This window comes from Chanos chanos, chromosome 6 (genome assembly GCF_902362185.1).
Source record: "Chanos chanos chromosome 6, fChaCha1.1, whole genome shotgun sequence".
NCBI lineage: Eukaryota > Metazoa > Chordata > Actinopteri > Gonorynchiformes > Chanidae > Chanos > Chanos chanos.
In genome coordinates this window covers 11,485,006-11,511,508 of record NC_044500.1, presented here as the reverse complement: position 1 = coordinate 11,511,508, position 26,503 = coordinate 11,485,006, and the positions used below count along the sequence as shown (strand labels likewise).

The window sequence follows — 26,503 nt, the reverse complement described above, 5'->3', positions numbered from 1 at the left end:
ATATATATATATATATATATATATATATATATATATATAAAATTAACTTACAGTGGGTTGCCTTTGGAAACACACTCCAACTTAAAATACTGTCCTTCCTGTGGAACAATTAGTGAGTGTATGATTTCTACACGAGGAGCATCTGCAAAAACAGAACGAATATAAAAGATTAGCTTACTTTTTTTTTTTTTGTGGAAAGAACATAAAAGCAATGTTTCATTTTGCAATAAACAAATATTTTTCACTTCTGGTGGTAATTTCCTGCATCTGTGTTCAAATTAACAAGGAGACCAAAATGAGCAGTTGGGAACATTACTCACAATGGACCTCTAGGACTTCAGTAACTTGCAGAGGGCCAGAGACGAGAGACACATGCTCCACACTGCAGGTGTAAGCCACACCATCATCATTCCTGTCCACCTGCAGATGGAGAGTACTTCTCACAGTGAAGGACTTTCCAGTCGCATTCACCTCCTTAAAACCTATGAGAGACGTGGAAGGAGAATATATATATATTTTTTTTAAAGGGGTGGGGGGTGGGGGGCGGTGGGAAGATTATACTTTGTAGATTTGTAGTTTATGCTATATAGAATGCCTGGCACGTCAGGCAAAGCATTTCATTTCTGTGAATGTGAACTTGTATCTATTCCATATTTGATCAAATGTGCAACAAAAACAGTCGCTTGTTTTTCCAGACAGGGAGGATGTGGTGCCCTAGCATTTGTTCAAGCATCACAAAAATGTATTCCCTCTCTGTTGACTTGGAATGTAATGCATTGTGAACTCTATGGAAATATAAAACTAGAAAAAAAAAATTACTAGCAAAGCACGACTGAAAATCCCTCTCTTTTGTCATGGGGTACCAGCACAGGGTGGCGATTTGGAATCACCATCCCGGGTACACAGGGGAAAGCCATGCCCAGCAACTGTGAAAGCCATGGCTCAACTGCATCATAAATGGTTGAGTGAATATGTTCCCCAAGAGGTCTTTCTTCAAGCACAACAGTGAACAGATCCATGCATGGGCTCCTTAGCTAATGTGGATGTTGGTCTTTCATAAAATGTATGCTGCACCTTCACTTCAGTGAGATTTCAGTACATTTCCTCTGGGAATTTTGCCCCTCCCCCAACATTTCTCTTTTGAGTAAATCAGTATTGATCTAATTTCTGTTTGCCTTGCACTTGAATATATTTTTTTCTTCGCAGTATGTGTCTTCAAACTTAAAAATGAAATTCTGCCAGGAAGTGAAGTTTTGGCTCTGGTTGGCTAGTTTGTAATGTATCCACTCTATTGATCTGCTGTCAATAGAGTGGGTTAGTTTGCATGACTGTCCGAGTGAAATGGTTAACAGCAAACACTGGGCTTCAGTTAAACTAAATGAAAAGTCTAGAACTTTTAAAACACTTTTGGTGTTTCTTAACAAATTAAATTATTCAAACAAATACAAATAAATGTTCAAATAAACATTCCGCTAAATTCCATATTTCCCTTCTGCTACATTGCTACACTGAAAATTTAAAAATGTGAATGAGATAATGAACGTAATGAGTAGGCTCTAATTTCTAAACATTCTAGTAAAGAAAGCACTAAAATCCACAAAGCTATGCACAAAAAAACCCCCCACAAAACTTTTAGACAGACAAAACTTTTATCATTATGCGATTCAGCGACAGAAACATGAATCCATCACCTTTGACCGCTGACTTTATTCATTTGTAAATTCCAGTATATAGTGCTCCAAGTCATCCCTGAAACTAAGTAACGATCTTCTTATCCTGTTTGTACTCCACCACCTGTCTGTGCAACATTTCAACACTGTCTGGGATTTTTCAGGCAAACATGAAGAGGACTGAGCAGTATTGATGTTAAATAATCTTTATTTATTTGATAGTCGAGTGTGACACCAGTCCATAGGGGCCAAGGAGAACTCCTGAATATTTAAGCATCCCTAGTTCAGACCATACATAACTGAAACACAGTTAGGATTGGTTTGCACTCATGGTCTCTTTCACTCACCTTTACTGCCCTGCTCACCCTCTCAAAACACCATCATGATCATAAAACAAAAGCTTAGAACTGTAACATTCACTCATAGATCTTATCCAATCATGTAAACGGTTTTCTCTGTTTGATTTGGCCTTAGGCAAGAGTGTAAGTAAAAAAAACAAGTAAATCATGTAAAATTCATCAAAACTGATTGCTATTTTATCCAAGAAATACTGGGAATACCGTCTGTAAAAGCTTGGGGCAGATAGAGCTCCTCCAGAATCTCGGCTTGCTCTGATCGTTACCCGCAGCGTCGGCTGTGGCCAGGTAAAGCTGTCAATCAAGGATTTTTCTGCAGTAGCTCCGAGCAGTGGCTGATTTTCCAGACTCCTTTGCTCTGAGTGATTTTTAAACATCATTTGTCTAAGAAATTGTGTCCTAGTTTTTCCTCAGTGTGTCTTATCACCGTGGCATACAAACCTAGGTCCATTTGATGAATATGAATAAACTATAAATAAACAAACAAATCCTTCAGGAAAACAGTGAAACTGAACAATGTATGCAGTTGACTGGGGAACCGAAACTAACCAGAGATTTCCATTTCGCAGGCCACCTCCACAACAGAACTCCTTTCTACTTCAAGTCATGTTAAAGGTCTGATTCATTCATAATAGCCTCTTAAATTACCTTTCAGTCTTGATATTTTCTGATGTCCACTTTGGACTCCTGACATTATTAGGGGTTGTATTGTTTCTGTTTACCGAGGGAATGAGTTTTAATGCTTAATTCACCCTGAAAATAAATATTCGGAACAATAAAAGGGAAACAGTTGAGAGTGCAAGAGTAAAGTTTCATTTTTTAAATGCCTAAATGGTTGAATTGGCAAGAAAACTTTAAGTGCAATGAACATTTATGAGGGATGAGATATTTTAAGACACTGATTTCACAGTCCTCTTGGAAATATTCTGTGACTAAACTCTTATTTGATCTTTTAAATGGCCAACTGACTGTCAAACATGGGTCTAGTCTAACTGTCAGACTTGGGTCTATTCTGGTTGTCTATTCTTGTGGCAACATACACACACACACACACATACACACACACACACACACACACACACGCACACACACACACACATATATACGTAACATACATAGATCTCCATTTCTCTAGAAATAGGTCTCTGTATTTTATCAAATTTGGCCTGCAAAACTAGTCTTCCAAAGCATACAGATTCTTTTTTTTCATGCCCTGATCATAGAGAGAGTTTTCTTTGAAAAGCTGAGTCAAACAGAAAGGCTGACTGCTGGATTCCAGCTCACTGCTGGCCTTTCAGACTGTGCTACGTGAATGCCATCTCAAACTGAGTGACGCATTTCTCAGTCTTCCAGCCATCAATCACTCTGTCATAACGACCAAATAGAATCACCAACAGAATGCTCTCTAGCACACATCTTCAGTGAGGAGCCAGTCTCGTTCAACAAACTACAGCATTTTGTGCTTATTTCTCGAGTTCAGTTGAGAAATATGTGGCTCTAGCGTCCAACTCCTAAGGATGGTTTTAAAAGGTATAGATAACACAGAATGAGATAATACATAACCACTAAATACCTACTCTTGTCAGCCTCAATATCTCTAGAATTTTCTGGTTGTTTCCTGGTTTTTATAAGTCGTATTGTTCTGGCAGAGTCCATTTCAAAATACCTACTGGACACTGCAGATATTCTAAGACCAAAAAGAAAAATTCAAATATGCATTCCAGTGGTCAGTATGGACCTTTTTTTGTGTATTGTATGGAGGTGCCTGTACCTGGGACCTCCTGGTCATTTCTGAACCATCGGATGTCCGCCGCGGGCTTGCTTCCAGATGTTGTGCACGTCAGTGTAACCTCTTCCCCCTCCTGGGCAGGCTTGGAAAAACCTGTGATTTCTGGTTTCTGGGGTACTCCTAGTAAATACAATCCAAAACATGAAGGGGAATGTCAAAAAAATGACAGTGGGTCATGATTCGATGCATTATGCAGTCTGGTACTGCTGGGCTTGGTGTAGAACATTGTGTTTTGCAACCCGAAACAAAGATTTGACTGAAGTCTAAGTTACATTATTTATTACCTACAGTGCATATCTATTTGAATGTTAGCAAAAAAAAAAAAATGTTTTTGAATAATTTACTTTTCCCTTGACACTTCTGAATGCATCCATATCCTTTGTCCTTTCCTCCCTTCTGCTATGCGCTTGGACAGATAGGTTCTGAACAGGTTCAAAATCGCTATGCTTAAGGAAATAAGATTTAAGAGTTCAAAAATACGTTCATTAAGATTCTCTATGCAGTTTTCTGAAAAAATATCACAAGTCACATGAAAAAAAAACTCAATAAACCTGTGAGCACCATCACTGAGGTGCAAATAAATATATATATATTTTATGCCATGGACTCCCCTATTTAGGGGCTGAGGCAGTGCCCCTTTGCAGGGACTTTGAATGTTGCAGTGTAGCACTTTACTTGACCACATTCCCTTGCTGAGGTCAACCGTGGCTCAGTCAGGCCCAAACTCCCAACCTTCGCATTGGGAAGTGGGCACCTAACCACCAAGCCACACGCATCTAATCTATCTATCTATCTATCTATCTATCTATCTATCTATCTATATATCTATCTAAGTCAAAGATGAACAACACTTCATTCAGTAGATTGAGAACTTCACTGACATTATTTGAACAACAGAAGCAAAATTGCAGTGGTATTTGAATTTGGTAATAGCTAATTTTGTTTTTTATTTCTATAGGTGTCTAAACTTGTCGCTCCTGTAAATTCATATAGCCTTAAAACAATATTTATATTCAGTTATCACTGTCAGTACTGTACCTTTATACATGTACACTATGTTATTTATGCTTAACTGCCTCCAAATGTGACATTTAGTCAGATGGAAGAAAAAAAGAATGAACAGAACAGCAGGTAGTTGCATGAAGCAACAGCTTTTCTAACTTTAGTGACTGCAGTCACCATACACTGAGTTATTTCAGCATGAATGTAGTTAAACAAGAAAGGAAGTTTGTCGTTATACACACTTGTTTCATTTTCTGGTTCTACGGGAGTGACTGCACAGAAAATACGAGTCAGATACTTTATGCAGCTTACTGCCACACAGAGTTCTACCTGACATTAAAGTGTGTTTCCTGAAATTAATGTAACTCTGGAATGGAATTTATAATGGAATCATAGCAATGAAAGAATCCAAGAAAAATTTCCCAAAAGCCTTTGCAAACTGGTACACATAAACTTGTAGTGCATTCCCATTTTCTCTACCACTGTACCTTATTGGCATCACCAGTTGATAACAACAACACCAATAATAATAATAATAATAATAATAATAATAATAATAATAATAATAATAATAATAATTCTGGTAGTATAAATGAATGCAACATTAGGTTTTCTTTTTTAGTCATTGAACAGCATGTCCCTCCAGCTAAAACAAATCAGCAAGAAATGATTGTAAATTCCCATCAGAGAAAACAATGGTTTTCCAACAAAGATCTATTGCTCATTGTATAGGCCAAGCATAATCAAGATCTCTTGTTCTTTACGGCCAATAAATGGATAGGATTATACTGGACAGATCATGTAGTGTACATTCAAGATTTGGCCCAGATGTCAGGAAAAAAGAACCTGTCAAAAGTTTAGCTAAAAGAGGGGAAGGAGAATTGAGGAGAGAGAGAGAGAGAGGCCAAGACAGGTGGAGGAGAGTCAATATTAGTGCCTCTCACTCCTAAAGGGAGAGTCCAACTGCCACATTCTTCCCCACACTCCCAGGCCTCCTCAGGCAGGTCCTAATTAAAGGGCACTGCCTGAGAGAGAGACAGAGAGAGAGAGAGAGAGAGAGAGGTTAAGGCAAATACCTGCAGATGCAGTCAGGATTTCATTACCACCATGAGGGAAAATTGTGGCTCAAAAGAGACAAACTCCATCTCCATGGGAGACAGGTTCAGAGTGAAAGTCACCACCAAGACTAAGGAGGCTAAACTGTACAATATGAGCGGCCAACTGGTGATACTAGCGGTGGTGTTGGGAAAGCTGTCCGCATCAGTGCCAGAATAAGCGCCCTTCGAATGAGCTAAGCCCATGTTGAAGAGTGAACATACTCATCACATCTGGACCGCAATATAGACCGTTTAGCATGGCATTTAGTGACTGCGTTGCATATTTTGGCGTCATAATTTATTAGCTAATTTCCCTATTTATTTCAGTTCAGACACACATCTGGCTAGAAAAGCAGGACCCTGTAAATTAATGTGTTTATAGTTGCACGTGTGTTTGAGGTGATTGCAACGCTAAGTCATTTATCAATGATTTTGTTACGAACGATTTTTTTTTTGAGTCTCTCTCGCCTCTATTCAACTAGTTATCTCCATCTCCTCTTTCTCTTCCTCCTCTCCATTAGACACGGGTACTGCATACGTATTTTATTTTAAAAATAAAAATAAATATGACAATAAATGTGCCATGCGAAAAACTCACATTTGGAAAAGCACCAATATATACATTCATAGGAGCATACATGAAATCTATTTCTTACAAAGCAACACAATATGAGCCTAAGACTGGAAGCTCAATCTTTGAGCCACATAGTCCCAAAGCACAGGTTTTAACTAAAGCATCATTATACCATTTAACCCCTTACGATGGCTCATCTGCACTTTCAAATAAACAGTGATGCATTTTTCTTCTACTTCAAATATCAATAAAACAGCACCATGTTTGGCTAAATTGGAAAGTAGAACTTTTTGAAAGATCTGTCATATTTTGCTCAAAACCGAAACTGCTCCTACTTGACATGAATGTACAGCCACTGTCTTAAATCATGGCTAGAGTATTTAAAAAATGAATGAATTGGACGGCACATTAATTAACAGCATGGCTTCCGTCATATATTAATCATGAAAGGTTTCAGGAAACATTTGCAAATTAACAGATGATCATAAGATGGAGTTTATTATGCTTTGGCGTTATGATGTTTTTGAAAGCCTCACCTCAAGATGATTAATGGGTTGAACAGGAAAAACTTACCCAGCACAGTGAGAAAGGCTTTGGATGTTTTGACCGGCATCGTGAAGAGAGAGCACGTGTACAGGCCTTCGTCTGACAGGGTCACCTCATTGATGGTGATGGTCAGCTCCTTCCACGAAGCTCGAACCAGTTCAATCCGGTTGTCCCTCAGTGCTAAAACACAGTCACATGCAGTAATGATCTTTAATGACCAGACTGTTTGAGAACCAGCACCTTTTGATCAGGGCATCGTCCTGTTGGGTCTTTAGATATTTAATGCAGCCCCCCCAAAAAAAAAATCTACATTTTTTTAATGTTATTTCTCTTTTTTAAGACAAGGTTAGGTAACCTTAAAGCTCGTTAAAATATAAAAGCAATTTAAGACATGTTCATAGTCATTTAGCAGCAGAGGAATTTGAGGGGAAAAAAAGAAGAATCTAGCGTGTTCATTAGAGCGGACAGCGATTCGGTGGCAGTGGCAGCACTTCTGATAAAGGTCATCTGGAGCCTGTCACCACAATGAGTTTCAAAGGCCTTATCACTAACTGCTATAGTCTGTAGGGCCAACCAGTTACAAAAGACCGCGTCTTGTGTAATGAACTAAACAGTCTCACTCTCGACTCTCTTACTCTTGACGCTGGAAATGTTCCTATGAAGGTTGGCAAACAAAATGTGTTGAAACCTCAGAATATATATATGTATATACGTATTTTCACCACTAGAGACTGAAAATGACGGTATTTTGAGTAAAACGATCATCTAGTAATGCTTATTTATTACATGCCAAAAAGAGCTAGGGCTTTACATTTAGGCGAAATATCATCTAAAACGTACAAATCACCTTAAACAATTCATGCGTCCTATGAAACCTTTAAAATAGACGTGATAGACCCAAAAAAAAAAAAAAAACAGCCAAATGCGGTAAAGCTCTTGGTACAAGATCCTACTACACTGAAGGATGAAACAGATCTGCTTAGCTATTCCCTTCAGGCTCAGCATTCCCAGAATATGAATAGAGTTTGTGTGAGATGGCGAGCGCTGGGGAGGGGGAGGCTCTGGCAGCCGACAACAGCTCAGTCAGATAGAAGCAGAGGCAAGGTGAACAGGTCTAAGCTAACGCTACACAGAGGCGCTGAGATACAGCGTACTGAAACCCACAGAGGCTGAGCAGATCAAAGCTTTGGACCGGATGACACACTTCTACTGCCCCACATCCCTGTATCTCTCACAGACACAGAGGAAGGAGGAGGAAGAAGAGGATGTTTTCCAAATTTTTTTTTTCTTTTTTCATAAAATAAAGAAAAAGGGGGACACACACACACCCACCCACACAGACACACACGCAGACAACCACAGAGGCACACGCACGAAACGCGCGCGCGCACGCACGCACGCACGCACGCACACACACACACACACACACCCACACACATACTCATACACATACACATATACACACACAGACACACACGCACAGCCACACACTGAAAATCACCAAGTTGCACATAAGCTTCCAGCAAAGGAGTAAGTGAGGTTTGTACTGTTGGCAATGCTTAAGATGTGGGGGAGAAAATGTAATACGGCTGGCAATTTCCATTCAAGTCCTAGAGCGATAACATTTTAGGATGTGAACACCATAAAGAGGCAAAAAAAAAAAAAGAAGCGGTAAAACAGCCTTCCCCACAAGAAATTCAAAAACAGAAAGGTTCTTTTTTTTGCACTGAAAAAATACATTGCTATGACAAGAAACACACTACGTTTATACTCTGACTCACTCTATCAAGACTATGCACAAACTAATGTCATTAAATTCTACAACAGGGTTAAGCAAACAGATTTATCTTGTACTACATTGACAGGATGTGTTGTATAAAGCTTTAAATAGCCCGAAGATGTCCCCGATCAATTTAACACAGGCCAATGGGACGGACGAAACCAAGCACTCCTTCAAAAAAAAAAAAGAAAAAAAAAAAGGATCGAATTCAGGAAAGCTGCCCAGACTTTGGTGAAATCTGTCACAATCACAGGCAAATGCCAACGTCTGACAAAGCTCTTTTCTCCTTTTTAAGAAATTGTCATGATAAAATGGTTAGTTTCCCACACTCTCAAGATTTCTCTTGTGCTGTACATTCCACTTAGAGGGAAACATAAATTCTACACTGTGACCTTGCAGGTCCTGCCGTCTGGCAGGGTAATGTGCAGCACTGTTCCACTGATGGAGGCTCCTACCAAGGCCGTCTCAAATCAGCAGTCCTGACACCTCGGTATTCCCCCTGGGGGCATAGAGCTTTTGACAAGCACGCTGTGATGCAAACTTCTGTTTTCCTAGCTCACCGGCCATTCATCCACAAAGTGGACAATGACAGCCGAGAGGGGTTCTTGTGTTTCTTGAGTCTCACTGACTTCTTCCTTTTTATATGAACGCCAACAAAAAATCCTTGACTGGAAGAATCTGAGCTGTTTGAAATCCTAGCCTTCAAGTCTTTCAAGGATAAGCATAGGCAACAGCTGAATATGTTGTTTTTTGTTTTTTTTTTCTTGAGACTTTGAGAGGAAGCACTGACAGATCAAAAAGATAGAACTTGAGATTCACTGACTGACTAATATTGTCCTATTTAACAACAATAAAGCTATAGGGAAGCAACACAATTGGGGTTTCAAAGCCCAGTCAAAAAGTTTGGTCTTTTCCTAACAGCAGAATTAATGTCCTTCCCATAAGAGAGACTTTTTTAAATGTCATTCACCACTTAACATTTTATTTGTCTGTTGTTAATGCTGTAATGATGGGAGCCCATTAGGGATCCATTTGGCACAATGCGAAGCCCAGAGCTTAAAATGCCATTAGATTCAGTAAGGAGACATTAGACTGGATTGTAGATATGATAGGACCATTTGTACATGTCCTCTACTATGTGACTGAACATCAGAGACAGAGACTTGGCAGAGTAAAAGAATACATTTGAAAATAGCTAATGTTTCATCATCTAGGCAATATGAGATATGAAGGGTAACGTCTAAAGTGAAATTATTCTTCTTATTTGTTCCTAATGCCTGTAAGACATAGATAGGCTGTGAGGATGAAGGCTGACTGAAAATAACTTGGCTCTCACTATTCTTTCTTTTGATTCCGATTTAGCATGGTCTAAAGTTCATGCCCATCTTTAAAGATCAATGCGATTTATATCATTGCTCTCTACGGCTACATCGACTGAAACTGCTGGAAACTGCCTCTTGCTTCGGAAACCTCCATTTGTTTTATGACATCATCGCACTTCTAAGATACATTCTCACAACGAGCAGAATGTGATCAACATTAATATACTTCTCCTTTGTACCGGTCCTTCCATTTATTTTTGCCATGTATTTTTGGTGACATCTTCATATAGCGCCTTCATTAGATCAAGAATAGATAATGATCCCCCGATCATGACTTGAATTTCCTGTAATAATATGACATGTATGGGATTGTCAGAGTTGATGATGGAATGTTCTGGTCTTTAAAACCATGCAGCAAATAGAAGGCTCTTCCCAACATGGCTGTGCACATTGTAATGGCTCTATGACCATATAACAAAGGCAGTTTGAAGATCGTCTCAGTAGATAAAATATGAGTGCCAGTCTCAACTACCCAACCTTGACCATGTGCTTAATAATAGACATAGGGATATGTGCACCATGCAAAATATTCACTTACCAAGGAAACATGATGAAATCATCAATCATAACATGAATTTGACTAAATTTCCCTCACAAGAGGTTTGTGGTCTAGTATTCCTATCCAGTCAGCTGTCTATGCAGTCTTGTTGAGCAATTGGAACAGTATCTATAGATAATTGCTTTAAAAACCTTGGGATATGTATTTGCATAAGGGAATTAAGACACACACACACACACACACGAAGAGAAAAAATTCAATTAAGTTGGGAAAGCTTTTAAATAGCACCCTGATCAGTTCAATGAATGGAGCTGAATGAAATTCAGGCTTAAATAGACTATTCTGTGTTTATTGTGACGGTGTGAGAGTTGTGGCCTAATTTTTGCCCATAAAAGTAAGTGCATCCTCCATAATTTCTAAATCTCCTTGCCTAATGAACACTTTAACGAGCATGTTAATGTATTAATTTAGAGCACAACAGCATTTTGATAGCTACAGGCCAATTAGCAGCCATCTCCACATTGTGACCTTTGCAGTTTGCAGTAGAAGCAGCACTAGAATACTGCTACTAAATGTCAAAAATGATGGGCCATAAACATATGGGTTATAAAATGACCGTGATGTTAAATTAAATACTATATGCAGCCACGCCCTAATGGAGTAGTCTATGCCAGAGGCAGTATGTCTCTATATTTATTTCTCTGATTCAGTTCCATTCAAAAGTAAAATCCACAACAAAAGGACATGCTTGGAAATTTCGCATTATTTCTAACAATCTGTCTGCATCTCTAATGTATTAATTGTCTTTCAAATAGTCATTAATTATTCACAAACCATTACTCATTACAACTAATGGTGCAAATAAAATGAAAAATTGTTTTGGAATAATTTGAAGTTGCTTTCTTCAAACAAGCCAAAGCCACTCAGACTACTAATTTGCAGTGCACTACATAATACACAAGTGGACTCAAGTTCCTCCTGACCAGCGTATGATAAATCCTGGGCTGCAAATATGTATTAACAGTACACCACTAAGGGTAGACATATGGCTCTGATAGATTTTTTTCCATGGTGGTAACTCATCAAAGCAACCCTATATTGAAGAATCTCTCCCTAATGGTTCTAATGGAAGATAGATCATGTTGGCTTCCTTGAAAGTCCCAGAATGCCTGGAAAGCCACGGCTAGACTGTGGACAGGCTGCCGACGTTGAAGAGGAGACAGTTATAGAGGACCCACTTATACATAATACATAGAGCGGATGGTGCCTGAAAACTCAGTTTGTCTCCATTTATATTCAGTTTCAGCTGCATAAGAGAAGTGGTTTCTACCTTAAATCTGTTTTGAGGTTCGGCTGAACACACACACACACACACACACACACATGTGCATACACACACACACACACAAAAGAAAAAGAAAAAGAATAACATTTCTGCAGGGTTTACTTCAGCGTGCCTCTTTACCGTGGATAAGCATCACCCTCTTTTTACTGCAATCTCACATAAGCTCAAGTGTGTTCAGTGGGCTGTAGACAGATATATGCTCTATGTAGGTGCTGCTGCCTCTCCCACACAAACAACGCCAGGGCCAGAAGGGCCACATGGCGATGAAAGAGAGAAATCTAGGCATCTCTCTCTCTTTCTCTGTGTGTTTTCTCTCTCTGTCTCTCTCTCTCTCTCTCTCTCTCTCTTTCTCTCTCTCTCTCTCTCTATTGTGCTCTCTTCCTGCCTCCTTCCTCAATCTCTGCGGCTATCTTTGACAGAGCAGTAAATAAAATTGCAGGTTGTGTCCACAATGATTTGTTGCTGCACTCCAGAGGGTCCAAATTTCAGCCCATCTGTGCGCCCATGGGCTGCCCACAGGCTCCATGGCAAGCGTGAAAGAAAAGGCTCTGTGCTGTTTTCCTCAGCAAGGGGAGGAACAAACTCATTTTTGCCATCTTTTTCTCAACCCCATATGACCTAAGCACAAAAAAAAAAAAAGTTGTTCATGTCGAGGGAATGACTGTCACAGACATCGATATGATAAGCATGTAAATTTTAATACCCTGTTATCACATAAGCTGGACATAGGGTATAATACAGGGTTGAAAACATTAGGTGATACAAAACTGTGCTTGACTCACATGTTTACAAATGAAGGAGAGGAAGAAAAAGAAGAGGAGGCGGAAGAAGAAGAAGAAGAAGAAGAAGAAGAAGAAGAAGAAGAAGAAGAAGAAGAAGAAGAAGGAGAAGAAGAAGAAGAAGGAGAAGAAGAAGAAAATGCGAAAAAGCCACTTCCAATGTGCTTGTGATATCTTTACAGCATTTAAATAGAGCAGTTGTACAAACTCAACAGGCCAATCCTCTTATTTACAATTGGCCGGACTGACTTATCAAAATATATGTGCTGTTTGCACTGGAGCCTGACAGTAGAGTAACAATAATTCCCTTCAGTCCCTTTGAAATTCAGCATGAACACATTTAAGACTCTCCCTGACAGCAGTTTTAACTCTGTGAGCTAACTTTTGTCTCTCACGACCCGGTAGACCAGAGTACACAGCCCACTACAATAATATGAAAAATATATTATATACTTCACATTATGTATTATGAAGCACAATTTTAGCTGCTAAGAATTACTCATGTGTGTATATTTATATCTATGTTTCAAATAGTCTACTGTATCCATCTGCACCCAACTATCCAAATATGATTCTTATTACAATTCATTTCAACCATAATGCAAATGTGAATGCAGTCAAACACACTACAGAACCAGATAAACTTGATTAAATTTATTCACTCAACTAGTCTACATCTGCTACTATTTATAGGAACATACGCTTCAATTTCCACATATTTATTCTGCTGCAGGAGAACCATCGGAGAACGGGGAAAAAAATGATCATGTCAGCATCAATGCATCAATATCAATTTCGGATTTAATTTGGGGGAGCTTGAACGTGGGATGATATTTGATATTCTGGGCTTTAATCAAGGCAACCACATTACAGAGAGCAAGACAGTGTCTATGTATGAGATACAAAGAAGAAGCACATGAATTCAGAGTGAATGATTTTAATTATAAACCCAAGTCAAATATTTCTCTGGAAACAAAACACAATCGCTATTGTTCTTAAATCTCCGCAGTGGACTGCGTGAGGGAACCGAGTCTTTGTCTTTCAACATATGTCATTCATTGTAATTGTCATTACTTATTGACACAATAATTGACGAACTATCGAAAACGTGAATAAATAACTTCGATCGGTTGACAGAATTACTGATGCACAGCTACTGGCTATTGTGACTATTCCAAACTATATAGATGAAACGCTGCTATTTTTCCCTTCTGTCCTCCCCATTGGCTAAAAGACAGGAAGTCAGACGAGATGCCATCAGGCACAGCTTTGGCAGAGCTCAGAGAATTTGCACGACAGTCCACCCCTTTTCAAAGGCTCAGTTCCTATGCTTCCAGCTCTCCTGCTATGTGCAACTCATAAGCATTTTTCTCTTAAAAAACAGAGAATGAAAAGAAAGTTTTAACTCCCTTCTCAAAACACTCTGTATCTATAAAATGTAACCGGTTCCCTCTCCACTGGTACACTGCACACAAGTTATAGAATTCTTCTCTTCACTGAAGAGTGGGTCACCTTCTCAGGTATTTTCTTCAATTGTATGAACCTATAATCACTCTGTTGTACACATCATGTGTCACCAGTAGGATTCTACGTGAGGGACACCAAGCCACTTCAGTGAATGAACATCATCTTCACCCTCACTGCCTCAAATCCTTTACTTCTTCATCTGTACTTCAGAGTCAAACTATTGTTCTGCTTGCACTTTTACACAAAGGCACTTAGCAATGTGTTTGCTTATATCTTATCTATTGCTTTTTGCCCATATTGACACAGCGACAAAGCGTGGAGTATGAAATCTTGGATGAGGTTGAGAATACACATAGTCACTATAGCAAGATTTATTTTAGAACTCTTGGGTGGCATTATTTTGTTTTATTTTTTATTTTTATTTTCTTAGCCACATCATAAGGAGAAACTACTTGAAAAAAGGTAACCTTCGTGAAAGCAGCACTTACCCATCAGGGTCATATAGAAGAGCATGATTTTAACATTGCGTGGTATACACGACAGAGCCAATAAGAAACACTCTTTCAAACACGTGAAGAGCAGGAAAACAAAGAAACAAACGAATAAACAATATTAAGCGTTAAATGTCAGTGTCACTGCATCCAGCCGTTGTGTATAATGAGGCTTCTCCTTCTGATTAGAGAACTAGAACAGGCTTTCATTCCCTCACAAACAAGCTTTCAGTCTCACTGCTCCACATAATGGAAGGCATCTAGAAGCATAAATGAAATGTGTATTAACTACTGAATGGCCGAGCCAAACTATGCCGGTTCCATGGAGGAAAATCACAAACGTACAAGAGATTCAGTTTTTGAGGAAAAGGCTGAGATGGATTGGGTTGTACAGAGATGAAATCATGGCCACTTTTTGTGTGTTATGTTTAGGTGCATCACAATCACCTAGTCAGCCAGCCAGAGAGAGAGAGAGAGAGAGAGAGAAAGAGAGATAGACAGAGATATTAACTTCATTGTTTATTCAAGCTGCATGCTCGAGATTTAGATAGGAGTTTGTTACAAATCATTTTGTTCCCCAGTCCATCACAATGAAAACAGAATTCTTTTGAATGCTCAAGAAAAAACACTTACCTTTCTTATCCCCAAAGAAGAGTGTTTGCTGTGCAGGATTTGACCACTGGAGGGAGGTGTTATCATTGTATTCCACACGGCAGGTCATGTTAGCTGCCCCCCCTTCCACCACGGTCACATTCTGAGTGATAGGAAACTGACCCTGGCTACCTGTGAGAGAAAGACAGAACACAAAGAACATGGGAACAGAAATTACTATAAGCTCGTCTTACCCTTACCTAAGACAGAAGCCATTACGCGTCTAATGTTCAGTATATGGTAGATGTAGTATGCAGCAGATAGATGACAAAAGAAATGATGGATTAATATTTTGTGGGGGAATAACATTGATACGATTCACAGACAACACATAGATGACACAAACTTGATCGGAGAGGGCGTGTGATCCCGGGAGAGCCGACAGAGCAATTCAATAAAAATTTAGCAATAATCTCCACCTCAGTACAAACCATAGCTTATCAGTTTGTCTGCTTGCAAACTCATGTGTGGTACATGGCTCAAATAAAGGTTCGATGAAAACATGCCGGTAAGTCTTCTTATGCCTCTAATGTAGCTATTTGCTGCCTTATAGCCAAGCTCAGGAGTAATTGGTAGCATGGCCTAATTAGAGATAGTCATGTTCAGTCTCACTGAGGTGGCAGCTGCAGCTGGGTGGCAAATTGACACATAATCCCGAGCACAGCGGGCCTTTCGATCCAAATGGCCGCGCTGCCCCCTGCAACTCGGTGAGGGAAGGCGTTAGGACATCCAAGCACGGCCTAATCACCCGGTCTCGGAGGATTTCCCCCTCTCTTATTCCGCATTTGTTCTCCACATCTCTGCAAAAAGTTCTCTAATTGCATTCCAGCAGCATCGCTGTTCCCCAAGTCTCTCTCTCTCTCTCTTTTTTTTTCTTTTTCTTTTTTTTCTTTTTTTTTTTTGTGACCACAATCAGACTTCAGTGAAGAGCCTTGGAAACCACAAGTGTTCTGAGATAGTCAATGGCCTTTTGAATGAGATAGTGATGAAACTCTAAGAACTATTCATGGTAATTAAATTGTTATGAATATTTTACCCCATGCAAGATTAAGAAATTAACGTTTCTCCTCTCTATACAGTTTGACATAGCAGTAGTCATCTAGCTCATCCGTGGAGTCACCTTTTAAAAGTCGCCGCCTTTAAAATGTAAAAGTCACCGTTTTTAAGTTACAGATGACTTAAGGTGTGTCAGCAGTTAACATAGTTATAATTTTTTCAGCTAGCACCAGAGCACCTGGCACCTTAGATATCAACAAAACCAAACAAAATTTTTATAAGAAAAATAGTACTCAAACAGTCATCCTCAGTTTGTTAATTAGCATTTTTTCGTCATTAGCTTATTTTGCTTTGGTTTGTTTTTTCATACTTGGCTCATGCAGAACACATGTGTAGAAGCCTGCTGGATTACAGATTGGCTAATGCTGTGTTTTGATTTTCTCACAGTAAGGAAACATCATCTGGGCTTCCCACCTGTAATATACATCGTTACGAACTTATGAAGGTGACATTGGATCACTTCCTTGGAAGGACTGCATGCTACAGACAAACTGTACCCACCATGGAAGCCGCTGTCTACCTCATTAGGCCCAAACCACATGAGGTTTGGAGGTATGTGGTAGAGCAACAGCAGTCCCTGGGTTTGAATGCTAAACAGGAGACTCAGTTAATAATGAGAAAGAGGAGTCAGTGAAGAAACCAGAATTTCAAGAATTTGGATTGCTGGTAGCACTGTCATCTTAGTCTTTCCCAGGTGAGATGAAATACAATCATAACTTATGAATTTCTGCCTGAATCGGTTCATTCTTGGAATCAGTTGTTCTGGTACATGAATAAGAAAAACAATCTGCCCGTGGTTGTATGAAAACTGGAAGAGCAAAGAGTGGAATAGGCTCTGATTAGGCTTCAAAAAAATCTTGTTCATCTTTAACGAAAACAATAATAGAGACAATCATTTGGATATTCAAAAGAAATCCTAAAAATAACGATGTTGAACCTCGAATCTGATTTTATGTTCTCCAATACTGCTGGTAACACCAGTTCACGTTCATGTTCCAGTTGCATGTTATCCTATAACACTGATCATAAAGTAAATATAGCATCCCTCCCCATCAACTGCCATACACAGGAGCGTCTGTTTTGTCAGATCCAGTATCTTATGTTTTCATCAAAACTCAGCCAAGCAAGCCCGACTTCTAGGCAAAATGACATCTTAAGCTATGTCTGCTGTTTGTGTCCATCGTCACTATCCCCTTGGTAACATCTGTCTGTAGATGCACCGAATCATATCCTTCTCCAGAGATTTTCCATATCAGTCAGAACAGACAGAGAGCAGACGTTGAAGAGGTTCTGCTAAGTGCTTACTGCAAAGAGAGAGGGGTAGTCACTACATTACTGTGAGATGGAGGGACACTGGCTACACTGTAGCTTTCCATACCACAGTTTACTTAAATAGAAAATCTGTGTTCAATCTGATTTTGCTAATGCTGTATAGAAAGCTCACTAACATTGCATAAATGTTTTTAAGGTGTTGATGTACACAGATTTCAACTGCAAAATACATTTATGACACTATGCAGTTATTTAGGCTTATTGCAAATAAGAGATGCACACAGTTACATGGACTGCACCTTTATGTTTGATATAGAATGCAAAGATGTCATTCAGATGTTTTATGAACTCCAAGTTCCATTTAATGTGGAAAAAATGAAATCAGCAACAGCACATATAACAGCTTCCTTTTAGAGCATCTCCACAAAATCTAGACTGATTACATGAGGAAAACGTTGAATTGAGAGGTCTCTCTCAAAAGATCTCTCTCACTCTCAGGATAGTTATTAAGATTTGCTGTGATTAACAGTGCATGTCTGTAGTGGGAAAGAAAATACAGAAATTAATCAATTTCTAATGATTATTTTCATGAACAATTACTTTTATAAGAATGACTACAAGCTGAAGTCATTCATCTTCTTCAGGAGATATACAGCTCTAAAATAAACATCGGATCATATAATCACTGTTTTTCACAACACTCATCAAACTCACTCAGCAAACTAGACTGAAAAAAAAAAAATGTTGAAATGTCTCTATTGAGAATTGCTTGGAATTAGAGAAGAAAGAATGAACCATGCAGGCGAATGGGCTTTTTTCAGTTTCAGCTGACTGCACCAAATAATGGAATGCTGGTTCTTGATGAATAGCCAAAATGCAGTGAAGCACACCACTGTAGACTAAACTACATGCTGCAGGCAGGACCAAACAAAAAACAAAACAAAACAAAAACAAAACAAAACCAAACCCAAACCAAATAACTCCAGAGCAGTCTTAATAAACTCTTCATCTCAATTCATTACCAACAGATAGCATATCACTTTTACCGTAAGCTCACGCAAAAGGTTTATCTAGTGGATTTGACTCTGTCAGTAGTGCTTGGCTCTGACAGAATGTGATTTGAACTCATGACCAACTGAAATAAGACTTTCTGTGACTCCTGCAGACTGCCTGTGAGGTCATTTTTCTTTAAGTAAGTACGCTTCTAAAATAAAATAAAATAAAATAAAATAAAATAAATAAATAAATAAATAAATAAAGACATGTAGGTGAGTTATAGACCACACATGAGTCTTGAACAGCCCCATCACTTTGTTATTGTGAATGCAAGTTGATAAAAGACGCTGTGATGGCCAAAGTAAAGAAAATACTAAAACAAATGAGAGCCTTTTCAGAATGAGTACATAAACAAAAGGCCAAGGAGCAAAACTCTTTTTAGTCCAAACATCTATCTTTCAAATAGCCTCTGTTGTGCTAAGATTTCTTGCTTAAGGACATAAGTCCGAGAGTATAATCTTTTGATTCAATGTGTGTGAATTGAAATATTCCAGTCTGTTCAATAACCACAGCACAATTAAAATTCATCACTTGTAAAAGTGCCCCATGCTGAGGTAATGAGAGTGGGGCTAAATTAGCTTTCATGCAAGGTTTCGTTTTACTGTTAATGCACATATTACTGCAACAAACAACACTCCACGAGAATGGCCTAAGATTTTTACTAAGAGAAATAATTCCTTTTCATAGTTGGATACTACAAAGCCATATTTTTTTTTCATCGTAATCTGCTTTATTTGGACATAAATTGTGTAATAGATATAAATGTTTATGCTTTTCGAAAGGCCAAAGAATTTTAAAGATTTGAAACGTGGCCAGGATTTATGTGGGTTAGAGATTTACGCTGAAAATGACTGGAGACTGCTCAATACTTTTGCAACACGTTAGATATGAAATTTAGGACATTTGGCTTGAAGCCCATAGCTACTGTTTATTTAGTAGAAGAGGCATATAAGGAGCCTAAACAAGGCTTATTTTCCGAGTGCCTCGCTTCACATGTGGAACAACTTTGACCTAGTTTCAAAAGTTAGGAAAGAAAAGACAGACAGAAAGAAAAACCTGAGTGTTTTTTTTTTTTTTTTGAGGCGGCGCGTCAAAGGTACGTGACTGCAACGCGCATATAAACAGCCAAAGAGAAATGTATCCTGACTTCACCACAGGGGGCGGGGCGGCCAGGAATAAGAATGAGATAAAGCTGGCACATTGGAACGCTGACAACCTAATTATTAATCACTGCAAATGCTGCAACATGACACAATTTAATTAATTGGCCGACTCCACAACTGAGTGTGGCCTATTTGCCAACATGTTCGGGGAGCGAGTCTTAAAGTAAGAATAAGAATGTGTTATATTTAATTAGGACTGGAGGCATCTCCTAGTGCTTGTTTCACAGAGGGACTGAAGAGGGGTGAGTAGTTTCCCTCTGAGAGAGGAGTTAAAGCCATTTTTCAGGTCACTCTCACACAGACAATGGCAAACTCTTGGTTAAATTAGAAAGCCCACCTAGAGAATCCACTAAGCCTCTTCATTCTCAGAGGTGCCCTGTTCGTACTGTCTTAAAGTCGAGCTATGGAATGAAGAGCTCATTAAACTCAGCTGTTTTTTTTTCTTTTTTTTTTATCCCTCCAACAATGCAAGTGCTACTTCATAAATAGCTCTATCTGAGAGTTCAAATAAACCACAATGGAGCTTCTCATTCACGGTAACACAGCCAGCGTTCTACGCAAATGAATGCTGATGGATGGAAAAAGGAAAGTTGCATTTACAAGAATCGAACTGTAAAGCATTTAACGCCATCACAGTTTCATCAACGTGTTGCTGCTTCAGTGAGTGCTGTTAGTTTAATTTTCTAACATTGCTTTGGTGCACCCTTTAGCTTTATGATTATTATTTGTGCATTTGAAGAGGGATTAAAAGCTTTGTGGAAGGTTAAATGATGAACATCCACTTATCAAAGTACTATCCAGAGAACTCAAATGACTCTTCTCCTCATATTGTGGGTCCCATTCTAATGAGGTGTAATGAGACGTAAAGAGATCCATTTGTGTTTAGCTATCTGAGCTCAAATCTCCATCTACTGTATATTTTGTGGCAAGTGTGACTTGAAGTAATTCTGTAGTAATGAATACAATGTTTGCTATAGAGTAACATGTGGTAATGGATGTGTATGATGTATATTTGTATTTTTGATGATGGAGGAGACCTTCTGTGAAGTGTCCTCACACACAGGATACTATAATAATGTCATCATTCGAAAGAAAGCGCTTGAGACATAATGGCAAGTAGAGTCCATACTGTTTACAGTCTTTGTCTCCATGACTATCCTTTGAAATTCAATTTGAGGAGACATGAAAAAATCCATAGGTAATTATGGTAAGAGCTGTGAGTCGATGACTGTTGCCTATGACAACTGTACAGTAAATCAATTCAGTTTCAAGACTTGTCAAATATAAATTTGATTCATTTGAGGTTTGCCAATGCTGAGAGTTCAAAGAAGTTAAGACAGTTTTTTTTTTAATGTAAAATCTCCTCACCTTTTCCTCACCTTTTGGGGGGGGGGGGGTTTGATGCATTTCACTTTATGAAGAAAACGTTACTTTGCACAATATTAACTTCAGAAAAGAGTTGGCTCTAAGTGAAATGAACTCAAACCTATTCTTAATGTTAGTGTATAAAGCACTGCAATTTACAGCAAAGATTTACAGGGTTGGAAGGTTTGGCCGTCATAAATATTGTGCTCTCTTGGGTGAAAACATGTTTTGTCTCTAAAGGTGTCATTAGCAGGTCTGATGAGGGTTTGAATCATGTGTCAGTGATTTAGTTCCTGGGTAATAACCAGCCTATAGTGGTGCATTTGTTCACAAACTGCCAAACTGAGGCTGGAACTGCAGGAAGTGGATAAATTCAGGGGGAATTACAGCAAAGTGACAAGGGAAGTGTGACCCTCCCCACACCTCCTTCCCCTTTTTCCCACCTCCCTCCCTCTTCTCCCTCCTTTTAATGGTGGGACTGTGCACTATCCTCAGCGGTAAATTATCGCCATGGGGGAGAATGGTCAGCAGAACAGAGCAATGGATTTTGCAGCTCAGTAAAAAGCCTTAAGTGCCTTGCTCTCAAAAGAAGGAAGCAGTGAAACACAAGTGACAAAAAAAAAAAAAAAAACACGTTTAGAAAGAAACATGCATCACATTTAGAAAGAAATGTTTTGTTTTCGGGTCTGTTCTTAGACGTGGCTTCTAAAAAAATTGCTTATCAACAGATTTCTAAACAGAAAATTTACAGGAATCCAAAAATATCAACACATTTCTAGGTTTAGGTTAATATATGGTGCTTTCTAAACTAAAGTTACCAAAACAAATGCTTGAGATGCAACAAAATGCTCAAAAACATAGAATCAATGAAAGATAAACATATGAACATTTCAACTGTGTTCAGTTCTTGAAAGAAATAAGCTACCTGTAACATGGGTAGATAAAGCTATGTGTCTATAATCTGTACTCTCAATCTGGATGATGAATATTGCACATAGCGGGGAAATAGTAATCTATAGTGCTAATGCTCTGTGCAGTGTAGTTTTACATTACTTGAACTATGGATTTTCTATATAAGAATAGCAGATTGGAATGCATAATAAACCTCACACTGTTTGCAAGCTATTTATGAGCTAGATTTTTCATACTTTAAAGAGCAAGCATTGAGAAGACCAAATTATTAATAACACAGCAACAGCCACATTCAGGATCTTCAGCCCATTTGAAGGCAGAGACAGTGAGAGAGATCAAAAGATAGAGAGGGGTGGGGGGTGAGAGAGAGATAGAGAGAGAGAAAGAGTGAGAGAGAGCGAGAGAGAGGGAGAGAGAGAGAGAGACAGAGGGAGAGGGAGAGAGAAAGAGCGAGAGGGGGGGGGGTATTGTAAATATTTACACATAAAATTGGTCTTTGTTTACATGCTGTTTGTTTAATGGGTCCAGATTCAAAATAACCAAAGGAGACGATGAAGTCATGACCTGAGCTACAATGCTGATATATCTGTACTTTTCAACACCATTAAATGAGGAAAGGTATGTGTGATGACTAGTACAAGCTATGGCTAGAACTGCTCAAATGAATCAGTGCACAGTGTGTCCTCATACCATTTACCAGTTCAGGGTTTTGTTTTTCTCATTTAACATACACCAGCTGCTAATTACTAGCCATTCTGTTAATTTACATTAGTAGGCATTTGATGTGATATAGAGTTAAATAGATTTCATCGGCAATATACGAGTGTGCAAGTAATTACACACAGGTAATCTGCCACCCCTTGTCTTTTTATCGTTCTGGCTACAAAAAAAAAAAGCAGAGAGATCCAGAGAACTTGCTAAATATTTCACATCGGACAGAATGTTTTGTAGTGTATACTCAATGTATATGATCACAAAATATAATATTTTTTAGATTAAATTACTATTTAATCACTGATAAATTCATTCCTTGTTTTATGTTTGTCTGGCAAAGATGTGAAGCTCTTGTAAGAAGGCATGCACTGTTTATGTGTACTGGCATGCTATGTGTTCCTCCTTGGACCCTTCCTTATGCAGGAGAACAGGATGGGTTCTTAAAGAAATACTCTCTATTGACCAAACCAGCAAGTAGGGGCAATAGATCATACGTGAAAAGGCAGTAAATCCAACTTTCAGAAAACAGTCCCAAGAAAAGGGGTTGCCAGTTAGTTGGTTAGTATCATGTTTTTACCAGAACATTGCAAAAACATTCCAAGTGTATTTCAGTAAAGCAGTACATCTTTTGCATGCAAAACAGAACACGGGCACTTCCTGTCACTTGCAGGAAACGTTTTACAACTGCTCTGTGTGTGTGTGTGTGGGGGGGGGGTTGACACGCAAAAAAAAACTAAACAGAATTTTGCTTGCAGAACAAAACTTTTCCAAGAGCTAAGGCCACATTCAGTAACCACGGGCCACATTCTGAGAATAATGCAATAATGATACTATTTCTACTCACATAGTTCTTCATGGGTACATGATGGTCGCGAAGCTAAAATGTGCACATAGTCGATTCAGGTCATAATGGATATTCCTCAAGCCAATTTATCAAGTGTCCCTGGTTTGCTTTCTAGCAGCCAGAGAGTATGTAAATGCATTGCATGCTCCTCTGGGAGATAACAGAGGGACAATCTGAACATTGTTTATAGGGAACTGTGTCCAACATAAATCATGTGGCCTGTAGACAGAGAAGATAACTCACCTTTCACTTTGTTTTTCGTTGCAACCTCTGAAAGCACAAAAGGGTAGGAGGGAGAAGGTGGTAGAGAGAGAGAGAGAGAGAGAGAGAGAGACAGAGAGAAAACAATAGATTAGACAGGGTGTAAAGCAACAGAACATGATATCCTGTGGAGGCATTCTTTTAATCTAGCCTGGTCACCTTTAGCCACATTTGTTGATGCGGTGCTGATCCTTTTTCGTCAAGGGAGATTCGGGGAGATAACTTATGTTTGCATGCATATGGCTTATCCTTTGATTATGCCCAGGTGTCTGTTTTGCATAGAGGTTTATCATAATAGCAGAGCATAACGGTCAAATTTTATAGCACATACCATCTGTATGTATCTCTCTTTCAAAAGCAAAAGAATAATTAAGTTCGACCTTTAAGAGACTGCATCAAAGTGTGAAATCTGACGGGGGTATGAGACTGAGAGCAAATAGGATACTCTGACACTCTTGCTCAGATTGCTTTGGCAAATTAATGGATTGTTTGTTTCATACCAGTATGAAGAACATTCACGGTGAATGTTTTTTTTCAACACAGTGGTTAAAACTGTTTTAAACCACAACCGTAACACAACAATTCTTTACTGTTGAACCGCACACCCACATGTTTTAATTAATGCACCTTGTTCTTGTGTACATAAACTTTCCACGGAAAATTCTATTTTCTCACAGCAATCCGAAATGTATCTTTGCCTTTGAATTAGCGACAGAGGTTTTTACTGAAGAGGGTACTGGCAGAAGATCAACGCCATGGCCCATTGTGATTCTTGTTTAGTACATGCAGTTTGATCGAGGGCTGGAGAGTTACAAGCTCACACTATGCAGCACACATCTGACTAGTATGGTACTCCGCTGTTTAAAAGATTCATCGATTTTGACACTCGTTAATCTTTTTCATACCTTCGCCTTTCCCATTTTCCCTTTACAAGGAAGGTATTAATCTCTGACGGCAAATAAGTTTCCTCTTGCCGTGAACTGAAAATGTTTGCCAACTCATGAGAAGAATATCAATTCACTCCATATTAAGACTATTTCTGTCAATTTCACCCTCGTGATTGTTCTCAGAATTTAATATGACTTGCCAATTTAAGAACCCTTGATCACAAAGAAAAAGAAACAGGCAACAGCATTGAATAATCAGTGACTCAACACCATTTTTTTTTCTCTTTTCAAAGTAGCATTTTATCAGTTTTGACTGAAGCTGATACACATCAAATAACTGTGATTACATGCACCAATAGGAAATGATTCATTCTTTCCTATGGCTAGCTTGTATTCAGTGTTCCATCCCTTATCCTTGACATAACCCTTAGAAGGGCTTTAAAATGTAACGCACGGCGTACAGTGCAATTAGCCGGGCCCCAGTCCTGGAGGTTCCTCAGCCTCTAGTGTTTTGTGGCATACCTGAGCACATTAATGCTTTTTTTTTTTTTTTTTTTTTTTTTAGGCAGGCCTATTTCTGCTACCTGCCTGCAGGCTATCCAGGGAGCAGTGGGATCAGGTCCCTACGGTGATTAGTCTAACCAACCATGGACAGATTTGTCCTCTACAACAGAGAAAGAGAGCACTGGACGGCAGACTCTGTCTCTCTGCTCAGCTCACCGGGAGGTCAGTCTCGTTCCTACCGCTGCCAAACAACAAGAGTCCCCTGGGCAAATTGGCTGCTACTGACCTCTTGTCAGCGAGCTCCTCATCATATTCTGTCCAGAAACTCCAGGGAAAAAGACTAATGTCAAGCAGCTGAGAAGTACAACTCCTTTACAGCCAATCAGAGTCCCTATTTGTACTGTATAGCCTACACTTTCTATTTTTATATATGCAGCCTTTTTTTTTCAAGATTCCCACTGTATTTAATTAACCCAGCATGCTCTGTGCGTTTGTTGAAGTATGCTGTGCATAGAGGGGGAAAAAAAAGAGAAGATTAATGGCCTTACTTTTCCTTCAGTTTAATACCATAAACATACCTTCAACGTTTCCTAAAAGCAGTGTTGAGCTCTGCTTTGCCCTGTGTTGCATTACAAATAAAAAGGCACTGATAGATTTTCAAAGCTGATGGTCTTAAGGGAACTTTGAACATCAGTATTGTTGAAGGAGGTTGAACTGTGCTTGCGAGAACATATCTTTCCATTTTTGCTTTACAAGACGAAGTCTGTTAACCAAGTCACAGAGCAGAACATGGGGTGGCCATCTCCCCAATGCATTCTATTGTTTTGTCCCCTTCACCTGAAGCCAGCAATGGGTGAATAATTCAGAATTCCCCTATCATTCCTCTATTATTAATGAGAAATGAGCTGTAGGTAATGGCCAATGCTTCAGGCAGTTTAGAATAACAATTCTGAGCATAGTACAAGAGACTAGGAAAAAAAAAAAAAACCCACATAAACATTTAGAGAGTCCCACGGGGACATTGCCAGTTGACACTTTTAC

The 26,503-nt window shown here is 39.0% G+C and overlaps 1 protein-coding gene across 3 annotated transcripts in view; it reads right to left on the bottom strand.

Annotated features, from left to right (window-relative positions):
* Positions 1-26,503, bottom strand: part of cadm2b (cell adhesion molecule 2b) — a 106,745-nt gene that overhangs the window by 12,769 nt on the left and 67,473 nt on the right. For 2 of the 3 annotated variants that reach the window (XM_030778503.1, XM_030778505.1), the window contains exons 2-7: positions 24,054-24,080; positions 15,411-15,560; positions 7,062-7,214; positions 3,798-3,935; positions 321-482; positions 52-142 (exon numbers count right to left, since the gene is read on the bottom strand). In XM_030778503.1, coding sequence (XP_030634363.1) covers positions 52-142; positions 321-482; positions 3,798-3,935; positions 7,062-7,214; positions 15,411-15,560; positions 24,054-24,080 — 721 coding nt within the window. The remainder of the gene's footprint in view (positions 1-51; positions 143-320; positions 483-3,797; positions 3,936-7,061; positions 7,215-15,410; positions 15,561-24,053; positions 24,081-26,503) is intronic. The other variant, XM_030778504.1, reaches the window with a different exon arrangement.